At 48.0% G+C, this 22,631-nt stretch overlaps 1 protein-coding gene across 1 annotated transcript in view; it reads left to right on the forward strand.

Moving 5' to 3' along the window:
- Positions 1-22,631, forward strand: part of LOC135054650 (zinc finger protein 585A-like) — an 81,444-nt gene that overhangs the window by 52,932 nt on the left and 5,881 nt on the right. The window contains exons 2-3 of the mRNA XM_063957888.1: positions 12,964-13,042; positions 13,161-13,258. Of these exons, the coding sequence (XP_063813958.1) occupies positions 13,009-13,042; positions 13,161-13,258 (132 nt within the window). The 5' untranslated portion in view covers positions 12,964-13,008. The remainder of the gene's footprint in view (positions 1-12,963; positions 13,043-13,160; positions 13,259-22,631) is intronic.

The following is a 22,631-nucleotide window of genomic DNA, read 5'->3' on the forward strand; positions in this document are numbered from 1 at the left end:
TATATATATATATATATACAACACATTCTTTTATGTTTTATTGCTAGTGTGACTGCTGACTTTAAACTCTGTTTCGGTTAGCCGTTTCTCTCTGTTATTCAAATCCTCAATGCTGGTGCAAAGCGGGGTAGTATCTGATTGTATTTAACTTTAAAGTATTAAATTGAGAATGGTTACATTCATACATAGACTTACACTGTTTATTGTGGTATTAATTGTTGCTATGTCCAAGAAAGCCAAAAGTGACGAGGCACCTACATTCACATTATGTCCTGCAAAGCTGAGTTACCCGGCCGGGATCTGGTACAAGATGACTTGTGTGCAAAGTGCTATAATTTCCATAAAAAGCATATGAATAAACCAGCTCCAAGTCAGGTACCTGGTCAGTCACAGGAACCTCCATGGCCAGCATTTGCACAGACGTCTAAATTAGTAGACTGTATTGTGCCTGCTATGGTATCAGGTATGGGGTTCCTTCCCACTTAACCCTTACATGCATCATCCCCCCTAGGTCTTACCATATCCAGGGTTAGATTTAGCTCAGTCCTCGGGAGTTTTTCAGCAGAAACCCAAGGCCCAAGGATTGGAAGTCAGATAGACATGGAGATACACTGTCGACACACTTTTCAGTTTCAGAGGATACTTCAGGTGATGAGCCTGAATCCTCCCATTCTGAATCTGCATCTAGAGAGGAGGAGCACTCTTCTTCGGTGGTTATACCTGAATTTAATGCGGCGGTAAAGTAAATTCTGTTAATTGAGGAGGCAGCAGAGCTTGTGTTTAAATGTCCAAGGCTCCTGTGTTTAAATGTCCAAAAACAGTAAAAGCATAATTTCCCAACTTAGATCAGCTGGAAGAAATTATGCAAGAGGCATGGGTTACACCCGGTAAGAAGTTTAAGATTCCCAAAGAATGGGGTTCTTTTTATCCTTTTCCTACTGTAGACTGGTTAAAAAGGGAGGTTCCTTCCAAGGTAGATGGACGCGTAGTGCGACTTATGCATAAATCTACATTACCCCTGCCTTCAACATCATTAAATGATGTGACTGACGGAAAGATTGATGGTTTTCTTAAGACTGTGGTTTCCTTACCAGGGTCAGTGACTAGCCCAGTTATGGCTACAGCCTGGGTGGCTAAAGCAGTGGCAGGCTGGGGAGATGCGTTGGAAGATCTTTCATCAGCTACAAGAGAACATTTACCCCATATTGCATGTATAAAGCAGGCAGCTGCTTTTATTGAAGAAGCTGCCCTAGATATTGGTACAGTAGCTTCTCAGGCTGTGCCTTCTTGGTAGCAGCTCCCAGAGCTTTCTGGCTACGTGCATGGAAGGCTGATTCGGAATCCAAGAAGGTCCTGGAATCTTTGCCTTTTGTTGGAGAGATTCTATTTGGCACAGAATTAAATATTATTCTTGTGTCTGAGACTCCAAAAAGGTGAAGTTTCCTTCTTCATATAAGCCAGATTTCCGGCTTTCGGGCTCATAGTAAAGCAAAAGGAAAGGTTTACAGCAAGCAGCCTCAATCAGATAATCTTACCAGTTTTAAGACCAAGCAGCCTTAGTCAACCAAACGCGCGGCTTCTAAACCAGAAATCAAGCCATCGGCCTTATGGCGTGGACCTCCACCTGGGGAAACCCAGGGTGGGAGGCTGAATTCTTTTTGCACAGGTATGGCAGCAGTCCACCACAGATATCTGGGTGCAAGGAGCGGTGTCTCATTGCTACGCATTTTCCTTCAGGAAAAACCTCCCTCAAAGATTCTTTTGTACCAGCCCATCTCCGGTGGAATCGAAAGCCTGGGCTTTAGAGGACGCAGTTCGGAATTTGCTGCAGTCAGGAGTAATAATGCCGGTTCCTACAGCACAGAGAGGACAAGGTTTCTATTCCAACCTGTTTTTGGTTCAGAAACCGAATGGCTCTTACTGACTCATTTCCAATCTTAAGACTCTGAACAAATATATCTGGGTGCCCCGATTCTGTATAGACACCTTGCGGTCCATTCTAGCTTTTGAGCCGGGGGACTTTATGGTGTCTCTGGGTTTTCAGGATGCTTATCTCCATATACCGATAGCTTCTCATTAGTGTTATATCAGGTTTTCTATCCTCCAACAGCATTTCCAGTTCCAGGCTCTACCTTTTGGACTGGCTACAGCTCCAAGGGTATTTACCAAGATCATGGTGGTGATGGCAGCTCATCTCCGTCGTCAGAGAGTAAGGATTCTCCCATATCTAGACGGCTTGCTTATCCTGGCTCAGTCCCAGGAAACGTTTCAGTGCTATCTCCAAGTGACAATATCCTATCTACAGGATCACGACTGGCTCATAAATTGGGCAAAGTCCTCGTTAGTTCCATCACAACGAATGACCCATCTAGGGGCTGTATTGGATACCAGTCTTCAGAGAATCTTTCTACCTTTGAGCAAAATAAACACATTACAGACGAGGGTTCAGGAATTGCTACACAATCGGAGAGCATCCATCTAGGCTGTAATGTGAGTTCTGGGATCAATGGTCTTATCATTTGACATGGTAGAATATGCTCAATTCCTTTCAAGACCCCCTTCAACATCTGTTTCTCTCCATATGGAACAGACTGCATCAGACGATAAAACCCCAGACAATAATACTTCCTGAGGAAGTGCGTCGGTCATTAGCCTAGTCGCTACAGAGACGTCCCATCTGGATAAAGGGTGACCCTTTTGGATCTCAGATTGGGAGGTGCTGACAACACACACAAGTCTTCAGGGCTGGGGAGCCGTGACAGAACAGTACTGGATCCTGGGACGCTGGACCAAGGAAGAAAGTCATCTGCCAATCAACGTCCTGGAGCTTCGGACCATATAGATGGCACTCACCCAAGCAAAAGAAATACTTCAAGGCAAACCGATTCAGATTCGCTCGGACAATGCCACAGCAGTAGCGTACTTCAATCACCATGGAGGTACTCAAAGTTGAATGGCAATGGAAGAGGTAAGCCACATGATAAAGTGGGCGGAACTTCATCATCCAGCCTTGTCAGCATTTTTCATACCAGGAGTCCTAAATTGGGAAGCGGACTTTCTCAGCAGGCGCAGTATTCTTGTAAACTAATGGGCCTTACATCCATGAGTCTTTCAGATCCTGGTCAACAAGTGGGGACTGCCGGAAGTGTATCTCATGGCCTCCTGTCAGAACAACAAGGCCCCCGCATACGGGGCAAGAACAAGGGATCCTGAAGCAATCTTCTTGGATGCTTTATCAGTGAGATGGAATTTTCATCTGGCTAACGTGTTTCCACCAATTTCTCTGGTACCCAGAGTGATTCGAAGTATTCAAACTGGAAGGGGGTGCCGTGATACTAATAGCTCCAGGGTGGTCCAGGAGAAATTGGTACACAGATCTGCAGAGGATGTCTGTGGATGCTCCGTTTCTTCTGCCTCGACGTCCAGATTTGCTATTTCAGGGTCCCTGTCTCTACAAACATCTGTCTTGACTGTTTCTGACGGCATGGCTCTTGAAACATCTGTCTTAAAGGCAAAAGGTTTTTCACATGAGGTAATCCAAACAATGCTTGAAGCAAGGAAACCATCCTCTACTCACGTCTTTTACCGAATATGGCATGCTTATTTTCTGTGGTGTGCTGCCATAAGTTTAGATCATAGGTCTTTTAGAGTTTCTAGAATTCTAGGTTTTCTTCAAGCAGGAATGGACAAGGGTCTCTGTATAGCTTCCTTGAAGGTACAAGTGTCAGCATTATCTGTATGGTTTCAAAAGAAAATTTCTAACCTAGAGGATGTTCACACTTTTTTCCAGGTATTGCTTCACATTCAACCTCCTTTTGTTCCCCCCTACAGCTCCCTGGGATCTAGAATGAGTTCTCAGGGCACTTCAAGTTGCTCCTTTTAAACCATTGATTCAAGTGGATCTCAAATGGTTGACAGCTAAAGTTCTTTTCTCTTACGACCTAGTGGATGCTGGGGTCCATTTTAGTACCATGGGGTATAGACTGGTCCACTTTGAGTCATGGACACTTTAAAAGTTTGATAGTGTGGGCTGGCTCCTCCCTCTATGCCCCTCCTACCAGACCCAGTTTAGAAAAGGGGCCCGGAGGAGCTGGTCACAGCTAGGAGAGCTCTTAGGAGTTTTTATAGTTTTCATTGTTTTCTGAGTTGTAAGGTCACAGTCAGGCTCCTGGCAACAGCCTCCCTGCTTCGGTGGACTTAAGGGGGGGAGTAGGCACCAACTCTAGAAGTTAATGGTTTTCTGTCTCCGCTGACAGGACACTGAGCTCCTCAGGGTGATGATCACAAGCCCCCGAGGCGAGTGCTCATTCCTGCAGCACGGACGCCACCCCTTAACAGCCAGAAGAAAGAAGAGGTGGTGAGTATGACGCCGGCGACCCGGTTAGAGGGAAGCCGGCGGTTATGGCGGCACAATTGTGGGAGCGCAGCTCTCGCAGGCTACGCTCCGGCTGGCTCAGAGCACACTGTGTTGGTGCGTGAGGGACGTCTTGGGCCAGCGCTTGTACCCTAACACTGGTCACGCCAGCCTGGGTATCGGTTCATCAGTGCATTCGCCTTCTGGTGAAGATGGTAGCGTCTTAGGAGGCTCTACAGTACGGAAGATTCCACCCACGGTCTTTCTAACTGGATCTCCTAGACAGATGCACCAGCGGATACTCCTGTCGCCGAAAGCCAGGATTTCGCTCCTACGGTGGCAGCAAGCTTCTCACTTTCTCGAGAGCCGCTGGTTCGGAATTCAGGATTGGATCCTTCTAACCACGGATGCAAGTCTCAGAGGTTGGGAGCAGTCACCCAAGGGGAAAACTTTCAAGGAAAGTGGTCAAGTCTAGAATCCATCCTTCCGATAAACATTCTGGAACTGAGGGCCGTATACAACGTTCTTCTACAAGTGTCACATCTTCTGCAAGATCGGGCCATTCAGGTTCAGTTGGACAATGTAATGGCATTATCCTACATAAACCGTCAAGGCGGAACAAAGAGCAGAGCGGCGATGTCAGAGGTGACACATCGTCTGCAAGATCGGGCCATTCAGGTTCAGTTAGACAATGCAACAGCAGTGTCCTACATATACCGTCCAGGCGGAACGAAGAGCAGAGTGGCGATGTCAGAGGTGACAAGAATCCTCCTCTGGGCAGAAAAACACGTGCTGGCGCTGTCAGCCATCTTCATTCTGGGAGTGGACAACTGGGAAGTGGACTTCCTCAGCAGACACAATCTCCATCCAGGAAAATGGGGCCTCCACCCGGAGGTGTTCACAGAGGTAACAAGTAGGTGGGGAGTTCTTCCAATAGACATGAAGGCCTCCCGCCTCAACAAAAAGCTTTGGAGGTACTGTTCCAGGTCGAGAGACCCACAAGCAGTGGGGGTAGACGCTTTGGTAACTCCGTGTCACAACTGAGGGCTGGTGCTGACCAGGGGGAAGCCTCAGTTGTAGGGGCTGAGGTATATGTGTACCTGGGAAGCAGTACAGGGTTCTTAGACATGCAGGGAACCTTTACCACAGATGCCCGAAGGCGTGACCACGTCAACAAAGGAAAGTTCAAAGGTTTTATTGAAACTCAGCTCACAAGCATATGTCGGCAGTTAGCAATATTAAGAACAGCATATAAGTCACAGTTCCCAGGAGTGCATATAGGCAGTCTCTAGGTGTGGTTTAATTAAGCACAGTCTTGAAGGACTTGGAGATAATTCCTTACCAACACCGATGCACTGGGTAGCTGATGGGAAACAGAAGCTGATAACTGAACTGCCGGGAAATGCCGGATAGAACCGACACAGGTGGTGAGCTGTGAAATGGTGTCAGATACCAGTGTAATGGAAGATCAGATGCAGAAACACTGGTGATGCTAGGGATCGATGACAGAGCACCGATGGTGACTTGGGATCAATGGCGGAACACCGATGGTGACTTGGGATCGATGGTGGAACATCGATGGTGACTTGGGATCAATGGCGGGACACCGATGGTTACTGGGGATCGATGGCGGAACACCGATGGTTACTGGGGATCGATGGCGGAACACCGATGGTTACTGGCAGGGCAGAGCACCGCTGGAAGCTAGAAGCTGGAAGCCGGTCTCAGGTAACTGCCAGTCACAGGGTGCAATGTTGAGACACTGCAGAGTCAGGCTGTACTGCAGAGAAAGTCCATGGGAGAACTGCACACTGGAATCACTGAAGACAATTGAAGCACTGACAATCTTTCCAGCCCAGGAACAAGATATTTATACCAGCTGGGAAACAGGGATTGGCTGGCTGATTAAGCAGAGTCTAGAGTGCAGCTGCTGGGTAATTAGGCTGAGAGCAGAGTGCAGCTGATAGGCTGAAAAGCAGCATGTGATGAAAGCAAACATGGCTGCGCCCATGTTTGCTTTTGGAGGGAAAGTTTGTTTGTAACTTGCATGTGAGCTTTAACCATGAAGCTGCCAGAATCACAGTGAAGAGTTTTGAGACAATGAGATGCCGCGTGCTGCATGCAGACAGTGCAGATGGAATCCAGGCTTGGAACACTGGGACAGTCTCAGGAGGCATTTGGAAGGTAAATTCTGATAAGGAATTACCTGGATCGTGACAGCACCCCCTCCTTTAGGAGTGGCCCCAGGACACTTCTTATAAATTCTTTACCTGAACAAACGGAAGAATCTAGATTGAATCCTGATGAACTTGAACTGGCTGGAACCAGAGGAGACTGTACTGGACCTATGGACGAGACCAGATTGAGTCCAGACAAACTTGAACAGGCGGAGACTTTGGGCCGACTGATAGGACAGAATTGAGTTTGGAGACCGTTGAATCAGCTGGAACTGAAAGAGTCAGAATCTGGTTAGAACCGGAATGAGTGGTATCTGAGTGTTCAGTCAGACCATCCTGGGCCTGGTCCGTGCTGGATGCCAACAGGGTGGTGCTCTCTGAAGATGGCAAACAGGAGTTCATAACTGCATCTGTAGCACAAAAATTTCCATCTGGGAACTTGGCTCTGGATGCTTCCCTCGGGACTGAAACTTTGGTGACCCCTCCTGGGGTTGATGAATCAATCACCTCTCTCAGGGTTGTTTTCTCCAGCACCCCTCCTGGGGTTGACAGATCAGAAACTCCTTTTTGAGAAGACTCATATGCCCCTACTAGAGCTTGAACATTGGATACCCCTTCTTGGGCTGTAGACACAGACGTCCCTTCTTGGGCTGTAGACACAGACGTCCCTTCTTGGGCTGTAGACACAGATGCCCCTTCTTGGGCTGTAGACACAGACGCCCCTTCTTGGGCTGTAGACACAGACGCCCCTTCTTGGGCTGTAGACACAGACGCCCCTTCTTGGGCTGTAGACACAGACGCCCCTTCTTGGGCTGTAGACACAGAGGCCCCTTCTTGGGCTGTAGACACAGACGCCCCTTCTTGGGCTGTAGACACAGAGGCCCCTTCTTGGGCTGTAGACACAGAGGCCCCTTCTTGGGCTGTAGACACAGACGCCCCTTCTTGGGCTGTAGACACAGACGCCCCTTCTTGGGCTGTAGACACAGACGCCCCTTCTTGGGCTGTAGACACAGAGGCCCCTTCTTGGGCTGTAGACACAGACGCCCCTTCTTGGGCTGAGTAAAGAGCGTCATCATTCCAGAAAAGTTCGGATGCTAGGATCTGGACCTGGTTCATCAAAGGTGCGCCTGAAGGTTGCCACAAAGTCTGCATATGAAGAGAGCAGGGCATCAGACTTCTCCCATAGAGGTGATACCCAATCGAGGGCGGAGCCACTGAGGAGGGAGATGATGTAAGCAACTTTGGTGCGGTCAGTTGGGAAACTGCCAGGCTGTAACTGAAAATATATCTCACACTGATTTAGGAAACCGCGACAGGCTTTTGGGGAACCATCAAACTTGGCAGGTGTCGGTAAATGGAGACAAGGAGCAGAAAAGGGAATGGTGGGTGGGGATACCACCAAAGGTACTGCAGTCGGCACACTGGACGCCCCTGAACCACGGAGGGTTACTTGTATTCCATCCAGCCGAGAGGAGAGGTCCTGGAGACAGCGGATAACATTACCCTGTGCAGTCTCCTGACGTTCAAGGCAGGCTGCAAGTTCTTGCATCGGCCTGGTCGCTTGGAACTGGTCTCCGGCCAGATCCATTAGTTCAGTGCATACTGTCACAACTGAGGGCTGGTGCTGACCAGGGGGAAGCCTCAGTTGTAGGGGCTGAGGTATATGTGTACCTGGGAAGCAGTACAGGGTTCTTAGACATGCAGGGAACCTTTACCACAGATGCCCGAAGGCGTGATCACGTCAACAAAGGAAAGCTCAAAGGTTTTATTGAAACTCAGCTCACAGGCATATGTCGGCAGTTAGCAATATTAAGAACAGCATATAAGTCACAGTTCCCAGGAGTGCATATAGGCAGTCTCTAGGTGTGGTTTAATTAAGCACAGTCTTGAAGGACTTGGAGATAATTCCTTACCAACACCGATGCACTGGGTAGCTGATGACTGAACTGCCGGGAAATGCCGGATAGAACCGACACAGGTGGTGAGCTGTGTATTGGTGTCAGATACCAGTGTAATGGAAGATCAGATGCAGAAACACTGGTGATGCTAGGGATCGATGACAGAGCACCGATGGTGACTTGGGTTCGATGGCGGAACACCGATGGTGACTTGGGATCGATGGTGGAACACCGATGGTTACTGGTGATCGATGGCGGAACACCGATGGTTACTGGGCATCGATGGCGGAACACCGATGGTTACTGGGCATCGATGGCGGAACACCGATGGTTACTGGCAGGGCAGAGCACCGCTGGAAGCCGGTCTCGGGTAACTGCCAGTCACAGGGTGCAATGTTGAGACACTGCAGAGTCAGACTGTACTGCAGAGAAGGTCCATGGGAGAACTGCACACTGGAATCACTGAAGACAATTGAAGCACTGACAATCTTTCCAGCCCAGGAACAAGATATTTATAACAGCTGGGACACAGGGATTGGCTGGCTGATTAAGCAGAGTCTAGAGTGCAGCTGCTGGGTAATTAGGCTGAGAGCAGAGTGCAGCTGATAGGCTGAAAAGCAACATGTGATGAAAGCAAACATGGCTGCGCCCATGTTTGCTTTTGGAGGGAAAGATTGTTTGTAACTTGCATGTGAGCTTTAACCATGAAGCGGCCAGAATCACAGTGAAGAGTTTTGAGACAATGAGATGCAGCGTGCTGCATGCAGACAGTGCAGATGGAATCCAGGCTTGGAACACTGGGACAGTCTCAGGAGGCATTTGGAAGGTAAATACTGATAAGGAATTACCTGGATCGTGACACTCCGTGGGTGTTCCAGTCAGTGTATGTGTTCCCTCCACTTCCACTTATTCCAAAAGTTCTCAAACTAATAAAGAGAACAAGAGTTTAGGCAAGCCTCATTGCTCCAAACTGGCCAAGACAGGCTTGGTATGCGGATCTCCTGGAATTACTGCTGGAGGATCCGAGGCCTCTTCCTCTTTGCGAGGACCTTCTCCTATAGGGGCCATTCGCCTAACAAGACTTACCACGGCTATGTTTGACGGCTTGGAGGTTGAACGCTGGATTTTAGCTCGGATGGGTATTCCGAAGAAGCTCATCCCTACCCTGATCCAGGCTAGGAAGGGAGTAATGTCTAAACATTACCATTAGATTTGGAAGTAGTATGTGTCTTGGTGTGAATCCAGGAAGCTTCCTACAGTGGAGTTTCAGCTGGACGGTTTCACCTCTTTCTGCAAGCGGATATGGATGTGGGCCTACGCTTGGGGTCCATTAATGTCCAGATTTCGGCCTTATCCATTTTCTTCCAGAAACAATTGGCTGCTCTCCCTGAGGTTCAGACTTTGTTGAAAAGGGTTCTGTACATCCAGCCACCCTTTGTGCCTCCTACGGCACCTTGGTATCTTAATGTGGTGCTGCAGTTCCTACAGTCGGATTGGTTTTAGCCTTTGCAGAAGGTGGAAGTCAAGTTTCTTACTTGGAAGGTGGTCACACTGTTGGCTCTAGCATCTGCTAGACATATGTCGGAATTAGGAGCTTTGTCCTGCAAGAGCCCCTACTTGATTTTTCATGAAGAGCCGAGCTCAGAATGCGCCAGCAGTTTCTTCCTAAGGTTGTATCAACGTTTCATATCAACCAACCTATTGTGGTGCCAGTGACTACTGACTCCTCAATTTCCTCCAAGTCCTTGGATGTTGTGAGGGATTTGAAGATTTATGTGAAGAGGACTTCTCGTCAAAGGAAATCGGACTCTCTCTTTGTCCTTTATGATCCCAACAAGGTTGGGTGTCTTGCTTCTAAGCGGACGATTTCTCACTGGATCAGGTTCACTATCCAGCATGCTAATTCTACGGCAGGATTGCCGTGTACAAAATCTGTTAAGGCGCACTCTACTCGTAAGGTGGATTCCTCCTGGGCGGCTGCCCGGGGTGTCTCGGCTTACAGCTTTGCCGAGCAGCTATTTGGTCAGGGTTAAACACATTTGCTAAGTTCTACAAGTTCGATACTTTGGCCTTTGAGGACCTCATGTTTGGTCAGTCTGATCTGCAGAAGTCTCAGCACTCTCCCTCTCATACTTGGAGCTTTGGTACATCCCCTTGGTACTAAAATGGACCCCAGCATCCTCTAGGATGTAAGAGAAAATAGGATTTTAATTACCTACTGGTAAAACCTTTTCTCGTGGTCCGTAGAGAATGCTGGGCGCCCACCCAGTGCTTCGAAAACGCACAGCAGCGATCAGATCTGAATTAGGCCCAATGTGTCTGGCCACTTTACTCGTAAGGTAGGACCTTCTTGGACAGCCTACCATGTCGCCTCAGCTGATCAAATTTGTAAGGCAGCCACATGGTCATCAATTAACACATTCATTAGACATTATGCCTTTGACACATTTGCCTCTCAGGATGCTGTATTTGGGTGAAGAATTCTTTGCAATCAGGAGCATCTCCACCACTAGTAGCTACTTTGGGATGTCCCAAGGTAGATCCTGTAGATCACTGTGGACCCAGTTAGAGAAAGCAGAGGTTATGGTAGACTTACCTAGATCAGTGGTCATTCTAGCACCCTGCACCTTTAAAAACTTGTGCAGTTCCTCTTTCCTGCCTGGGGTGTCACTCTCTGCTCTGGCGCTTCTCAGAAAACTCTGCTCTGTATCTCAGCACTAAAATGCAGAGCAGAGTGTTCTGAGAAGCACCAGAGCAGAGAGCGACACTCCAGGCAGGAAAGAGGAACTGCACGTGTTTTGAAAGGTGCAGGGTGCTAGAATGGAACACTACGTAGATAACCCTCTTTCTCTGAAGTCCACAGTGTTCACATGGATCCCACCCTGAGGCACCTGATTTGAGAATCTGTACACTTACTAACCCCTTCCTGTCCTTTGGTATAGAAGTGTGTGTATGTTCTTCTCACCTGAATAGGTCTCCCTCTTGAACTGCTCCTGCCTTGAGCTTTGAAACAAACTGAATTGCCTGAGCCAGGAGGCGGGAATATAGGGGGCTGGCCCATAGCATCCTGGGAGTCTCAAAAGCTTAGCTGTTTGGTGCCCGTTCTGCTGTCGCTACTATATATCCCAAGGTAGATCCTGTGGACTTCAGAGAAAGAGGGTTATCTAGGTAAGTCTACCATAACCTCTGCTTTTGTTATTTATGGGCTGTTTTGTGAGGATTTATATTAACGTATATACTCGAGTATAAGCCGACTTTTTCAGCACGTTTTTTTGTGCTGAAAAAGCCCCCTCGGCTTATACCTGAGTCAGTGGAAGGAGGGACACGGAGGGCACAGCGCGCGTCTCTCCTGTGTCCCTACTGCGTCTTCGTCTCCGGCAGCGTGTGTGTGTGTTAAATGAACTGCCCGTTCTTGAGTTCTGATTGGCTCACGAACCAGCACTTCATTTAACACATACATGCTGCCGGAGACGGAGACGCAGGAGGGACACAGGAGAGCCACACGCTGTGCCCTCCGTGTCTCTCCTTCAGAAGACAACGTGGGAGCGATGGAGGGTAAGTACCCTTCCTGGCACTGTGGGGCATATCTGGCAGCATGAGGGCACATCTAGCACAGTGGGGCATATCTGGCAGCATGGGGGCACATCTGGCACTGTGGGGCATATCTGGCAGCATAAGGGCATATCTGGCACTGTAGGGCATATCTGGCACTGTAGGGCATATCTGGCAGCATGAGGGCATATCTGGCAGCATGAGGGCATATCTGGCACTGTGGGGCATATCTGGCAGCATGAGGGCATATCTGGCAGTATGAGGGCATATCTGGCAGCATGAGGGCATATCTGGCACTGTGGGGCATATCTGGCAGCATGAGGGCATATCTGGCACTGTGGGGCATATCTGGCAGCATGAGGGCATATCTGGCACTGTGGGGCATATCTGGCAGCATGAGGGCATATCTGGCACTGTGGGGCATATCTGGCAGTATGAGGGCATATCTGGCACTGTGGGGCATATCTGGCAGCATGAGGGCATATCTGGCACTGTGGGGCATATCTGGCAGCATGAGGGCATATCTGGCACTGTGGGGCATATCTGGCAGCATGAGGGCATATCTGGCACTGTGGGGCATATCTGGCAGCATGAGGGCATATCTGGCACTGAGGGATGTGTACGGCTAGAGCTGCATTTCCCACCATAGGCTTATACTTGAGTCAATGAGTTTTCCCAGGTTTTTGTGGTAAAATTAGGTGCCTCGGCTTATATTCGGATCGACTTATACTCGAGTATATACGGTATTTTAATATTTTTTAATATAAGCTTATGTTTTATATATGAGATGAGACCGGCGCCCATGCAGCTGCAGATTTCTGCTCTTTGTGTATAAACTGTGGTAGTAATTCACATTGACTAACATAACACTAAGAGAATGTCAGGATAATCTGTGAGGATGTTCTTTTTCTATAGTGTGTATCATTGTGTGTGTCAGGTGCTTATAAGGTGTCAGGATGTCACTGTCTATCTCTCCATGCAGGAGGGGGAGTATATAGAAGAACACAGGGGTCTGTACAAGGACGTGATGATGGAGAATCACCAGCCCCTCACATCACTGGGTAAGAGGAGACCGTCATGTGTTGTACAGGGGAGAGCAGGTATGGTGCCTCCTATATACACACATCATCTGATAATCACATATATACACTGTACTCAGTCACTGTGTGTCTCCTACAGATGGACCCAGTGAAAGAGATACCCCAGAGAGAAGTCCCCATCCTCTGTATTTCCAGGATTTTACAGAGGAGAATCACAGGATCCCACAGGAGGATCAGGTAGGTGGGATTTAGGGTCTCACCAATATACCAAAGTGACTATCTGTGACCGGACACCTGCAACAGTTCCGCCATCACAGAATGGGGTCCAGGTCACAAGGGATCTGGCCAATTAGGGGATTCCCGCTTACCGCCAGTAACCGCCTGTTACTGACTCCACCGACTGCGCAGTAAGCGGGTACTATGCTGCCACCACCAGACTCCTTCCTGTGGCGTCTGGAACCATAGTTCTGCTGTGTATGCGTCGACACGCTGTCTTACCACACCTGTGTGGCATTGACTGATCCCCACTAATCGCTTGCCCAAGCACGGAATGGTAGCTGGCGTAAGGCGGAGCTTGGAGACGCTGGGTGTACCCAAAACAGTCGAATAACGGGACTATGTTTGACATAACCCTGCAGGTCAGAAGATGAAGCGGTCGTCTTGAGACAAAAGATGTTTATTCGCTCAAATAGTTCTAAAAAGAACTCTTCCCTAATTCTAGGGGCAACAGCAATACAGCAGATGTTCACAGCAGACAGAAGATGGTGTATATCCTCCTGAGGCTCGCAGGAACCTTTTTATACTGTAAAACCACTCTGAATCTCTTGGGGTAGTCCCACCCTGAGTCTTTTCCATCCAATCACGATATCTTACAAAATATAAATAAATAAATTACATTTCAAAAGGATATAAATGCATAAAGCAATTTCCTCCTTCCTGTCACATAAAGTTTGATATCGTTTAAACTGCTTCCTTTACCACCTGGTAATTTACAAGTCTCCTTTGATCACACAGATTCTATAGTTTCTACAGTAGTGTCTGTATTTGTAACAAATGGTACAGGAAAACAACTTATACAAAGTATAGAAATTGTTTCCCCCTGCCATTCACGTATCTGGAGTTAATATTCAGTAAATCATTGAAAACAAACTGATTTCCCCAATAGCATAGACACACCAAAAGAACACCTAGGGGTCATTTCGGGTCTGGGACTCAGGGTCGACAGCACAAAGGTCGACACACTTTAGGTCGACACCAATTGGTCGACACACATTAGGTCGACAGGGTCAAAAGGTCGACAGGAACAAGGTCGACATGGAAAAAGGTCGACATGAGTTTTTTAATGTTTTTTTGGTGTCGTTTTCTTCGTAGAGTGACTGGGAACCAGAATTAGTGCACCGCGTCCCCTCGCATGGCTCGCTTCGCTCGCCATGCTTCGGGCATGGTGCCTTCGCTCCGCTACCGCTTCGCTCGGCACACTTTACCGTTCCAATCGTAGTCCACGTGGATCATTAAGTATGAAAAGGTTCAAAAAAAGAAAAAAATCATGAAAAACTCATGTCGACCTTTTTCCATGTCGACCTTGTTCCTGTCGACCTTTTGACCCTGTCGACCTAATGTGTGTCGACCCAAAGTGTGTCGACATTTGTGCTGTCGACCTGGAGTCCAGATACCGGTCATTTCACAGGAAGTGCTGTAACCAAAGCATTGGTCATTTCACTCTTACACCTTCTCACAGGAACTGCAGAACCCAAGAACATTACCTGCGGTGCCCTGACCAACACATCAAAAGGTCTGATCACTGACAATGTCTATAATATTTGTCCTATTTAAAACACTTTAAAAGGTTAAGAGACACAGTACGCAATTGGCGCAAAAAGTACCGCAAGGGTACGCCCGTAACTATATTTTAAGGAATGTACTTATACTGTAAACATTTGTGCAGTGATAATGTGTAGATGTAATGCAGTGTAACCTTGTTAGCTTAAAAGCTGTATGAGCGACTATGACGCTCTGAGAAACCTTTATGCATTTATAATAATCAATCAAATACCGGTCTAAGGTTCTAACGCCTTTAGTGAGAGAATGAACGTTCAAAAAGAATAATACAATACAAGCTATACACTACCAAAATAACATAGAATATCTAACCAAGTAACTAACATATAATACAATAAAGACACAAGTACATTTAAGGGGGAGGGGAGAGAGAGGGGGAGAGAGAATGGCTAACATTAACAATAAGACAATATGGTTGCAGAGAAGCTTACACATGTGAGGAACAATCGCTGCGCAGTTAGTCAATGCTGAGAATCTTTGTGGAGAAAATACTTGAGCTTACCCATACTGGCTGTCCCTACATACACAACCCTACAATACCGCATGGGACAGAAGCTAGACTCCATTTTGGGAAAACTCCCATGATTCCAAAGACTGCACCACATGGCTGAAAGGAGGAGGGGAAAACACCCAGCAGCAGCCATTTTACTCAAACCAACTAATCTTATTCCACATTCCAATCCAACTTCCTAGAACCATCTTATTGCATACAGTCCATGTTATATGAATCACCAGATCACAATGTAACCACACATCCCAGCATGCCATTGCTACAGAACCCATATTCACAAGTAACTGCATGGCGGTATTCATGATTGACAAGATATATTATAACAAACCAGCACAATCTATTTTAAATCACCATAGGCAAACAAATACCACAAATGCTATGCTACAGGTTGTCTAATGTCCCAGCTACCATTACAGATTCCCAGATCTATCACACAAACAAGTTACAATATCCTATTTAAACCAGCACCATTGACCTTAAAGCAATCTGTCTATATTTCCTTATCTAGCCATGTGAATTCTATACTTAGCCTTCCGCTTGGAGGTCAGTCCTAGGGATGAAGCAGCCATGCTGCTGGGTGCCAGGTAGCTGTGTGAGTGAGTGAGCCCTGTGATTTCCAGTGGATAATATCATACCTGCATTCCAGCTGTGGGGGGGTGTCAACCACAGGAAGTGTGTCTTTCACAGTATGTGGGCTGTCTTGTATCAGTGAGCTGAGCATGTGAGCTTGGTTATGCAAAATGTTGGGTGATGACTAACACATTCCTGTCTTGTGGGAAGCTATTGTTTGGCGAATACAAAACAAAACCCTGTCTCTGGGTTTTGTTCGATATTCATGATGTCCACTTTCAGTTGAGACAATGACATCTCAGCAATCATTCTTCTGGAGACAAACCCTAAGCCCATTTGTAAACACAGGTGTTGGCCCTCCTCATTGAGTCTCAAAGCTCAGTGTAATTAAAGGCTATTGTACTCCGTCTGCGGGAAAGATACTGATTTGGAATACAATTAATCTTCAATTACTATTCCTGTGAATAACTATGCATAAGACCATGTGAAGCCCTCCCAACATGCAAACTATTGTTTGGGGAATCTCTAAGGTCAAAGAGCCATTTGAGACCCACTGATACCTGCTGGACTCAGGGGAATATTAACTTATAAAATATATTATTTTGATTTAAATATGCCGCGTGCACACACACATGAAGTGCATATATGGCAACGTGCAGCGTGATATTTTTCTGACTTTGACATCACACTAGGAGGTTACTGAGCATATGACTTCCTATGTGAGAGTGTACCATGACTTATCCTATAGTTACTAAGAGCATCTTGGATACAGATACATTATAAAACGTGCAGTATATAACTCTCCAACTGCGCACAGTGCAGTGATATAACATAGACACATTTTTAAACACTCTGCTCCCGGCGCCGTTAGTACATTTGAATGGGGCGCCTAGCGCCCATTGTCTCTGTAAAATGGCGCCGGACACTGAGGAATAACCCCTTCAGTGCCGCTGACGCCATTGTCCCTGTGGCTGACTGGATCTCCGGCCACACTATCCCTATATGATCTGTAGAGAAGCTGTGTGTCTTATACAGTGATATTCTTTTGTTCAGTCTTAAAGTAATCAGACATTACTAAAGTGTTATTTCTCTAACGTCCTAGTGGATGCTGGGGACTCCGTAAGGACCATGGGGAATAGATGGGCTCCGCAGGAGACTGGGCACTCTAAGAAAGATTTAGTACTACTGGTGTGCACTGGCTCCTCCCTCTATGCCCCTCCTCGAGACCTCAGTTAGAATCTGTGCCCGGCCAGAGCTGGGTGCTTTTAGTGGGCTCTCCTGAGCTTGCTAATAAGAAAGTATCTTAGTTAGTTTTTTTTTATTTTCAGAGAGCTCCTGCTGGCAACAGACTCTTTGCTACGAGGGACTGAGGGGAGAGAAGCAAACCTACTAACTGCGGCTAGGTTGCGCTTCTTAGGCTACTGGACACCATTAGCTCCAGATGGTTCGAACACAGGATCTTAACCTTGGTCGTCCGTTCCCGGAGCCGTGCCGCCGTCCCCCTCGCAGAGCCAGAAGACAGAAGCCGGCAGAAGCAAGAAGACATCGAAATCGGCGGCAGAAGACTCCTGTCTTCACATGAGGTAGCGCACAGCACTGCAGCTGTGCGCCATTGCTCCCACATTACACCCACACACTCCAGTCACTGTAGGGTGCAGGGGGGGGGGGGGCGCCCTGGGCCGCAATTAGGATACCTCTTGGCAAAAAGATACATATATACAGCTGGGCACTGTATATATGTACGAGCCCCCACCATTATTTGTACATAGAAGCGGGACAGAAGCCCGCCACTGAGGGGGCGGGGCCTTCTTCCTCAGCACTCACCAGCGCCATATTCTCTCCACAGCTCCGCTGAGAGGAAGCTCCCCAGGCTCTCCCCTGCAGTATCAAGGTAGAAAAAGGGTAAAAGAGAGGGGGGGGGGGGGGGGCACGTAAATTTATACAGCTACTGGGTAAACGCTAAATTACTGTGTAATCCCTGGGTTATATAGCGCTGGGGTGTGTGCTGGCATACTCTCTCTCTCTGTCTCCCCAATAGGCCTTTGTGGGGGTCCTGTCCTCAGTTAGAGCATTCCCTGTGTGTGTGCGGTGTGTCGGTTCGTTGGTGTCGACATGTTTGACGAGGAAGGATATGTGGAGGCAGAACAAGTGCAAATGAATGTGGTGTCGCCGCCGACACCTGATTGGATGGATATGTGGAAGGTGTTAAATGATAATGTAAGCTCCTTGCAGAAAAGGTTGAATAAAGCTGAAGCCTTGGGACAGTCAGGGTCTCAACCCAGGTCTGATCCTACAGCTCAGAGGCCTTAAGGGTCTCAAAAGTGCCCACTATCCCAGATGGTTGACACGGATTCTGACTCCAGTGTCGATAGCGATGATGCAAAGTTGCAGCCCAAAATGACTAAAGCCATCCGCTACATGATTATAGCAATGAAGGATGTATTACACATATCAGAGGTAAACCCTGTCCCTGACAAGAGGGTTTATATGTATGGGGAGAAAAAGCAAGAAGTGACTTTTCCCCCTTCACATGAATTAAATGAATTATGTGGAAAAGCGTGGGATTCCCCCGATAGGAAAGTAATAATTTCCAAGAGATTACTGATGGCGTATCCTTTCCCGCCAACGGATAGGTTACGCTGAGAATCCTCCCCTAGGGTAGACAAAGCGTTGACACGCTTATCTTTGCAGGTGGCCCTGCCGTCTCAGGATACAGCCGCCCTAAAGGATCCTGCGAATAGAAAGCAGGAGGGTATCCTGAAGTCTGTTTATACACATTCTTGTGCTCTACTGAGGCCAGCAATTGCTTCGGCATGGATGTGTAGTGCTGCAGCAGCATGGACAGATACTCTGTCTGAGGAGATAGATACCCTGGACAGGAGACTATTTTACTGACCCTGGGGCATATCAAAGACGCTGTCCTATATATGCGGGATGCCCAGAGGGACATTTGCCTGCTGGGCTCTAGAATAAACGCAATGTTGATTTCTGCCAGAAGGGTCCTATGGACTCTGCAATGGACAGGTGATGCCGACTCTAAAAAACACATGGAGGTTTTACCTTATAAGGGTGAGGAATTGTTTGGGGACGGTGTCTCTGACCTAGTTTCCACAGCTACGGCTGGTAAGTCAAATTTCTTGCCATATATTCCCTCACAGCCAAAGAAAGCACCATATTACCAAAGGCAGTCCTTTCGTTCACAAAAAAGCAAGAGAGTCAGAGGTGCATCCTTTCTTGCCAGGCAGGGGTAGAGGAAAAAAGTTGCACCATACAGCAAGTTCCCAGGTACAAAAGTCCTCCCCGGCTTCCACTAAATCCACCGCATGACGCTGGGGCTCCACAGGCGGAGCCAGGAGCGGTGGGGGCGCGTCTCTGAAATTTCAGCCACCAGTTGGTTCGCTCACAGGTGGATCCTTGGGCTATACAAATTGTGTCTCAGGGATACAAGCTGGAATTCAAAGTGACGCCCCCTCTCCGTTACCTAAAATCGGCCTTGCCATCTTCCCCCATGGAGAGGGAGGTAGTGTTGGCGGCAATTCACAAGCTATATCTCCAGCAGGTGGTGGTAAAGGTTCCCCTCCAACAGGGAAGAGGTTACTATGCCACTATTTTTGTGGTACCGAAACCGGACGGTTCGGTCAGACCCATTTTGAAGTTAAAATCCCTGAACATTTATCTGAAGAAATACAAGTTCAAAATGGAATCGCTCAGAGCGGTCATTGCAAGCCTGGAAGAGGGGGATTTTATGGTGTCTCTGGACATCAAGGATGCTTACTTGCATGTCCCCATTTATCCACCTCATCAGGAGTACCTCAGGTTTGTGGTACAGGACTGTCATTATCAATTCCAGACGTTGCTGTTTGGCCTGTCCACGGCACGAGAATATTTACCAAGGTGATGGCGGAAATGATGGTGCTCCTTCGGAAGCAAGGAGTTACAATTATCCCATACTTGGACGATCTCCTCATGAAGGGGAGGTCCAGGGAGCAGTTGCTGATCAGCGTAGCACACTCTCAGGAAGTGTTGCAACAGCACGGCTGGATTCTGAATATTTTAAAGTCGCAGCTGATTCCTACGACGCATCTGCCCTTCCTGGGCATGATTCTGGACACAAACCAGAAGAAGGTGTTTCTCCCGGAGAAGAAGGCTCAGGAGCTCGTGACTCTGGTCAGAGACCTCCTAAAACCAAAACAGGTATCGGTGCATCACTGCACGCGAGTCCTGGGAAAGATGGTGGCGTCATACGAAACCATTCCCTTCGGCAGGTTCCATGCGAGGATCTTTCAGTGGGATCTGTTAGACAGGTGTTCCGGATTGCATCTTCGGATGCATCGGCTGATCACCCTGTCCCCCAGGGCCAGGGTGTCTCTTCTGTGGTGGCTGCAAGGTGTTCACCTCCTCGAGGGCCGCAGGTTCGACATACAGGACTGGGTCCTGGTGACCACGGATGCAAGCCTTCGAGGATGGGGGGCAGTCACTCAGGGAAGAAACTTCCAAGGGCTGTGGTCAAGTCAGGAGACTTGTCTGCACATAAATATCCTGGAACTAAGGGCCATATACAACGCCCTGAGTCAAGCGGAGCCTCTGCATCGAAACCAACCAGTGCCGATTCAGTCAGACAACATCACTGCAGTGGCCCATGTAAACCACCAGGGCGGCACAAGAAGCAGGGTGGCAATGGCAGAAGCCACCAGGATTCTTCGTTGGGCGGATAATCACGTGCAAGCACTGTCAGCAGTGTTCATTCCGGGAGTGGACAACTGGGAAGCAGACTTCCTCAGCAGGCACGACCTCCTCCCGGGAGAGTGGTGACTTCATCAAGAAGTCTTCACGCTGATTACAAATCGATGGGAACTGCCAAAGGTGGACATGATGGCGTCCCGCCTCAACAAAAAGCTAAAAAGGTATTGCGCCAGGTCAAGGGACCCTCAGGCGATAGCTGTGGACGCACTAGTAACACCGTGGGTGTTCCAGTCGGTCTATGTTTCCTCCTCTTCCTCTCATACCAAAGGTGCTGAGAATTATAAGAAAAAGAGGAGTGGATTGGCCAAGACTTGGTACCCGGAACTGCAAGAAATGCTCACAGAGGACCCATGGCCTTTGCCTCTCAGACAGGACCTGTTGCAACAAGGGCCCTGTCTATTCCAAGACTTACCGCGGCTGCGTTTAACGGCATGGCGGTTGAACGCCGGATCCTAGCGGAAAAAGGCATTCCGGGTGAAGTTATTCCTACGCTGATAAAGGCTAGGAAGGACGTGACAGCTAAGCATTATCTCCGTATATGGCGAAAATATGTTGCTTGGTGTGAGGCCAGGAAGGCCCCTACAGAGGAATTCCAGCTGGGTCGATTCCTGCACTTCCTACAGTCAGGAGTGACTATGGGCCTAAAATTAGGGTCCATAAAGGTCCAGATTTCTGCCCTATCCATTTTCTTTCAAAAAGAACTGGCTTCACTGCCTGAAGTTCAGACGTTTGTTAAGGGAGTGCTGCATATTCAGCCTCCTTTTGTGCCACCAGTGGCACTTTGGGATCTTAACGTGGTGTTGGGTTTCCTGAAATCCCACTGGTTTGATCCACTTAAGACCGTGGAGCTAAAGTATCTCACGTGGAAAGTGGTCATGTTGTTGGCCTTACCTTCAGCTAGGCGTGTGTCCGAATTGGCGGCTTTGTCATGTAAAAGCCCCTATCTGGCTTTCCATATGGACAGGGCAGAATTGCGGACTCGTCCGCAATTTCTACCAAAGGTGGTGTCATCTTTTCATTTGAACCAACCTATTGTGGTGCCTGCGGCTACTCGTGACTTGGAGGATTCCAAGTTGCTTGACATTGTCCGGGCTTTGAAGATTTATGTAACCAGAACGGCTGGAGTCAGGAAGACTGACTCGCTGTTTATCCTGTATGCATCCAACAAGCTGGGTGCTCCTGCTTCAAAGCAAACTATTGCTCGCTGGATCTGTAACACGATTCAGCAGGCTCATTCTGCGGCTGGATTGCCGCATTCAAAATCAGTGAAAGCCCATTCCACAAGGAAGGTGGGCTCTTCTTGGGTGGCTACCCGAGGGGTCTCGGCTTTACAACTTTGCCGAGCTGCTACTTGGTCGGGTTCAAACATATTTGCAAAATTCTACAAGTTTGATACCCTGGCTGAGGAGGACCTTGTGTTTACCCATTCGGTGCTGCAGAGTAATCCGCACTCTCCCGCCCGTTTGGGAGCTTTGGTATAATCCCCATGGTCCTTACGGAGTCCCCAACATCCACTAGGACGTTAGAGAAAATAAGATTTTACTCACCGGTAAATTTATTTCTCGTAGTCCGTAGTGGATGCTGGGTGCCCGTACCAAGTGCAGACTTTCTGCAATACGTGTATATAGTTATTGCTTATTAAAGGGTTATGTAATGTTGGCATCCATTGGTTGATGCTCTGTTGTTTGTTCATACTGTTAACTGTGTAAGTTTATCACAAGTTATACGGTGTGATTGATGTGGCTGGTATGAGTCTTACCCTGGATTCCAAAATCCTTTCCTTGTAATGTCAGCTCTTCCGGGCACAGTTTCCTTAACTGAGGTCTGGAGGAGGGGCATAGAGAGAGGAGCCAGTGCACACCAGTAGTACTAAATCTTTCTTAGAGTGCCCAGTCTCCTGCGGAGCCCGTCTATTCCCCATGGTCCTTACGGAGTCCCCAGCATCCA

This window comes from Pseudophryne corroboree, chromosome 3 (genome assembly GCF_028390025.1).
Source record: "Pseudophryne corroboree isolate aPseCor3 chromosome 3, aPseCor3.hap2, whole genome shotgun sequence".
Classification (NCBI taxonomy): Eukaryota; Metazoa; Chordata; class Amphibia; order Anura; family Myobatrachidae; genus Pseudophryne; species Pseudophryne corroboree.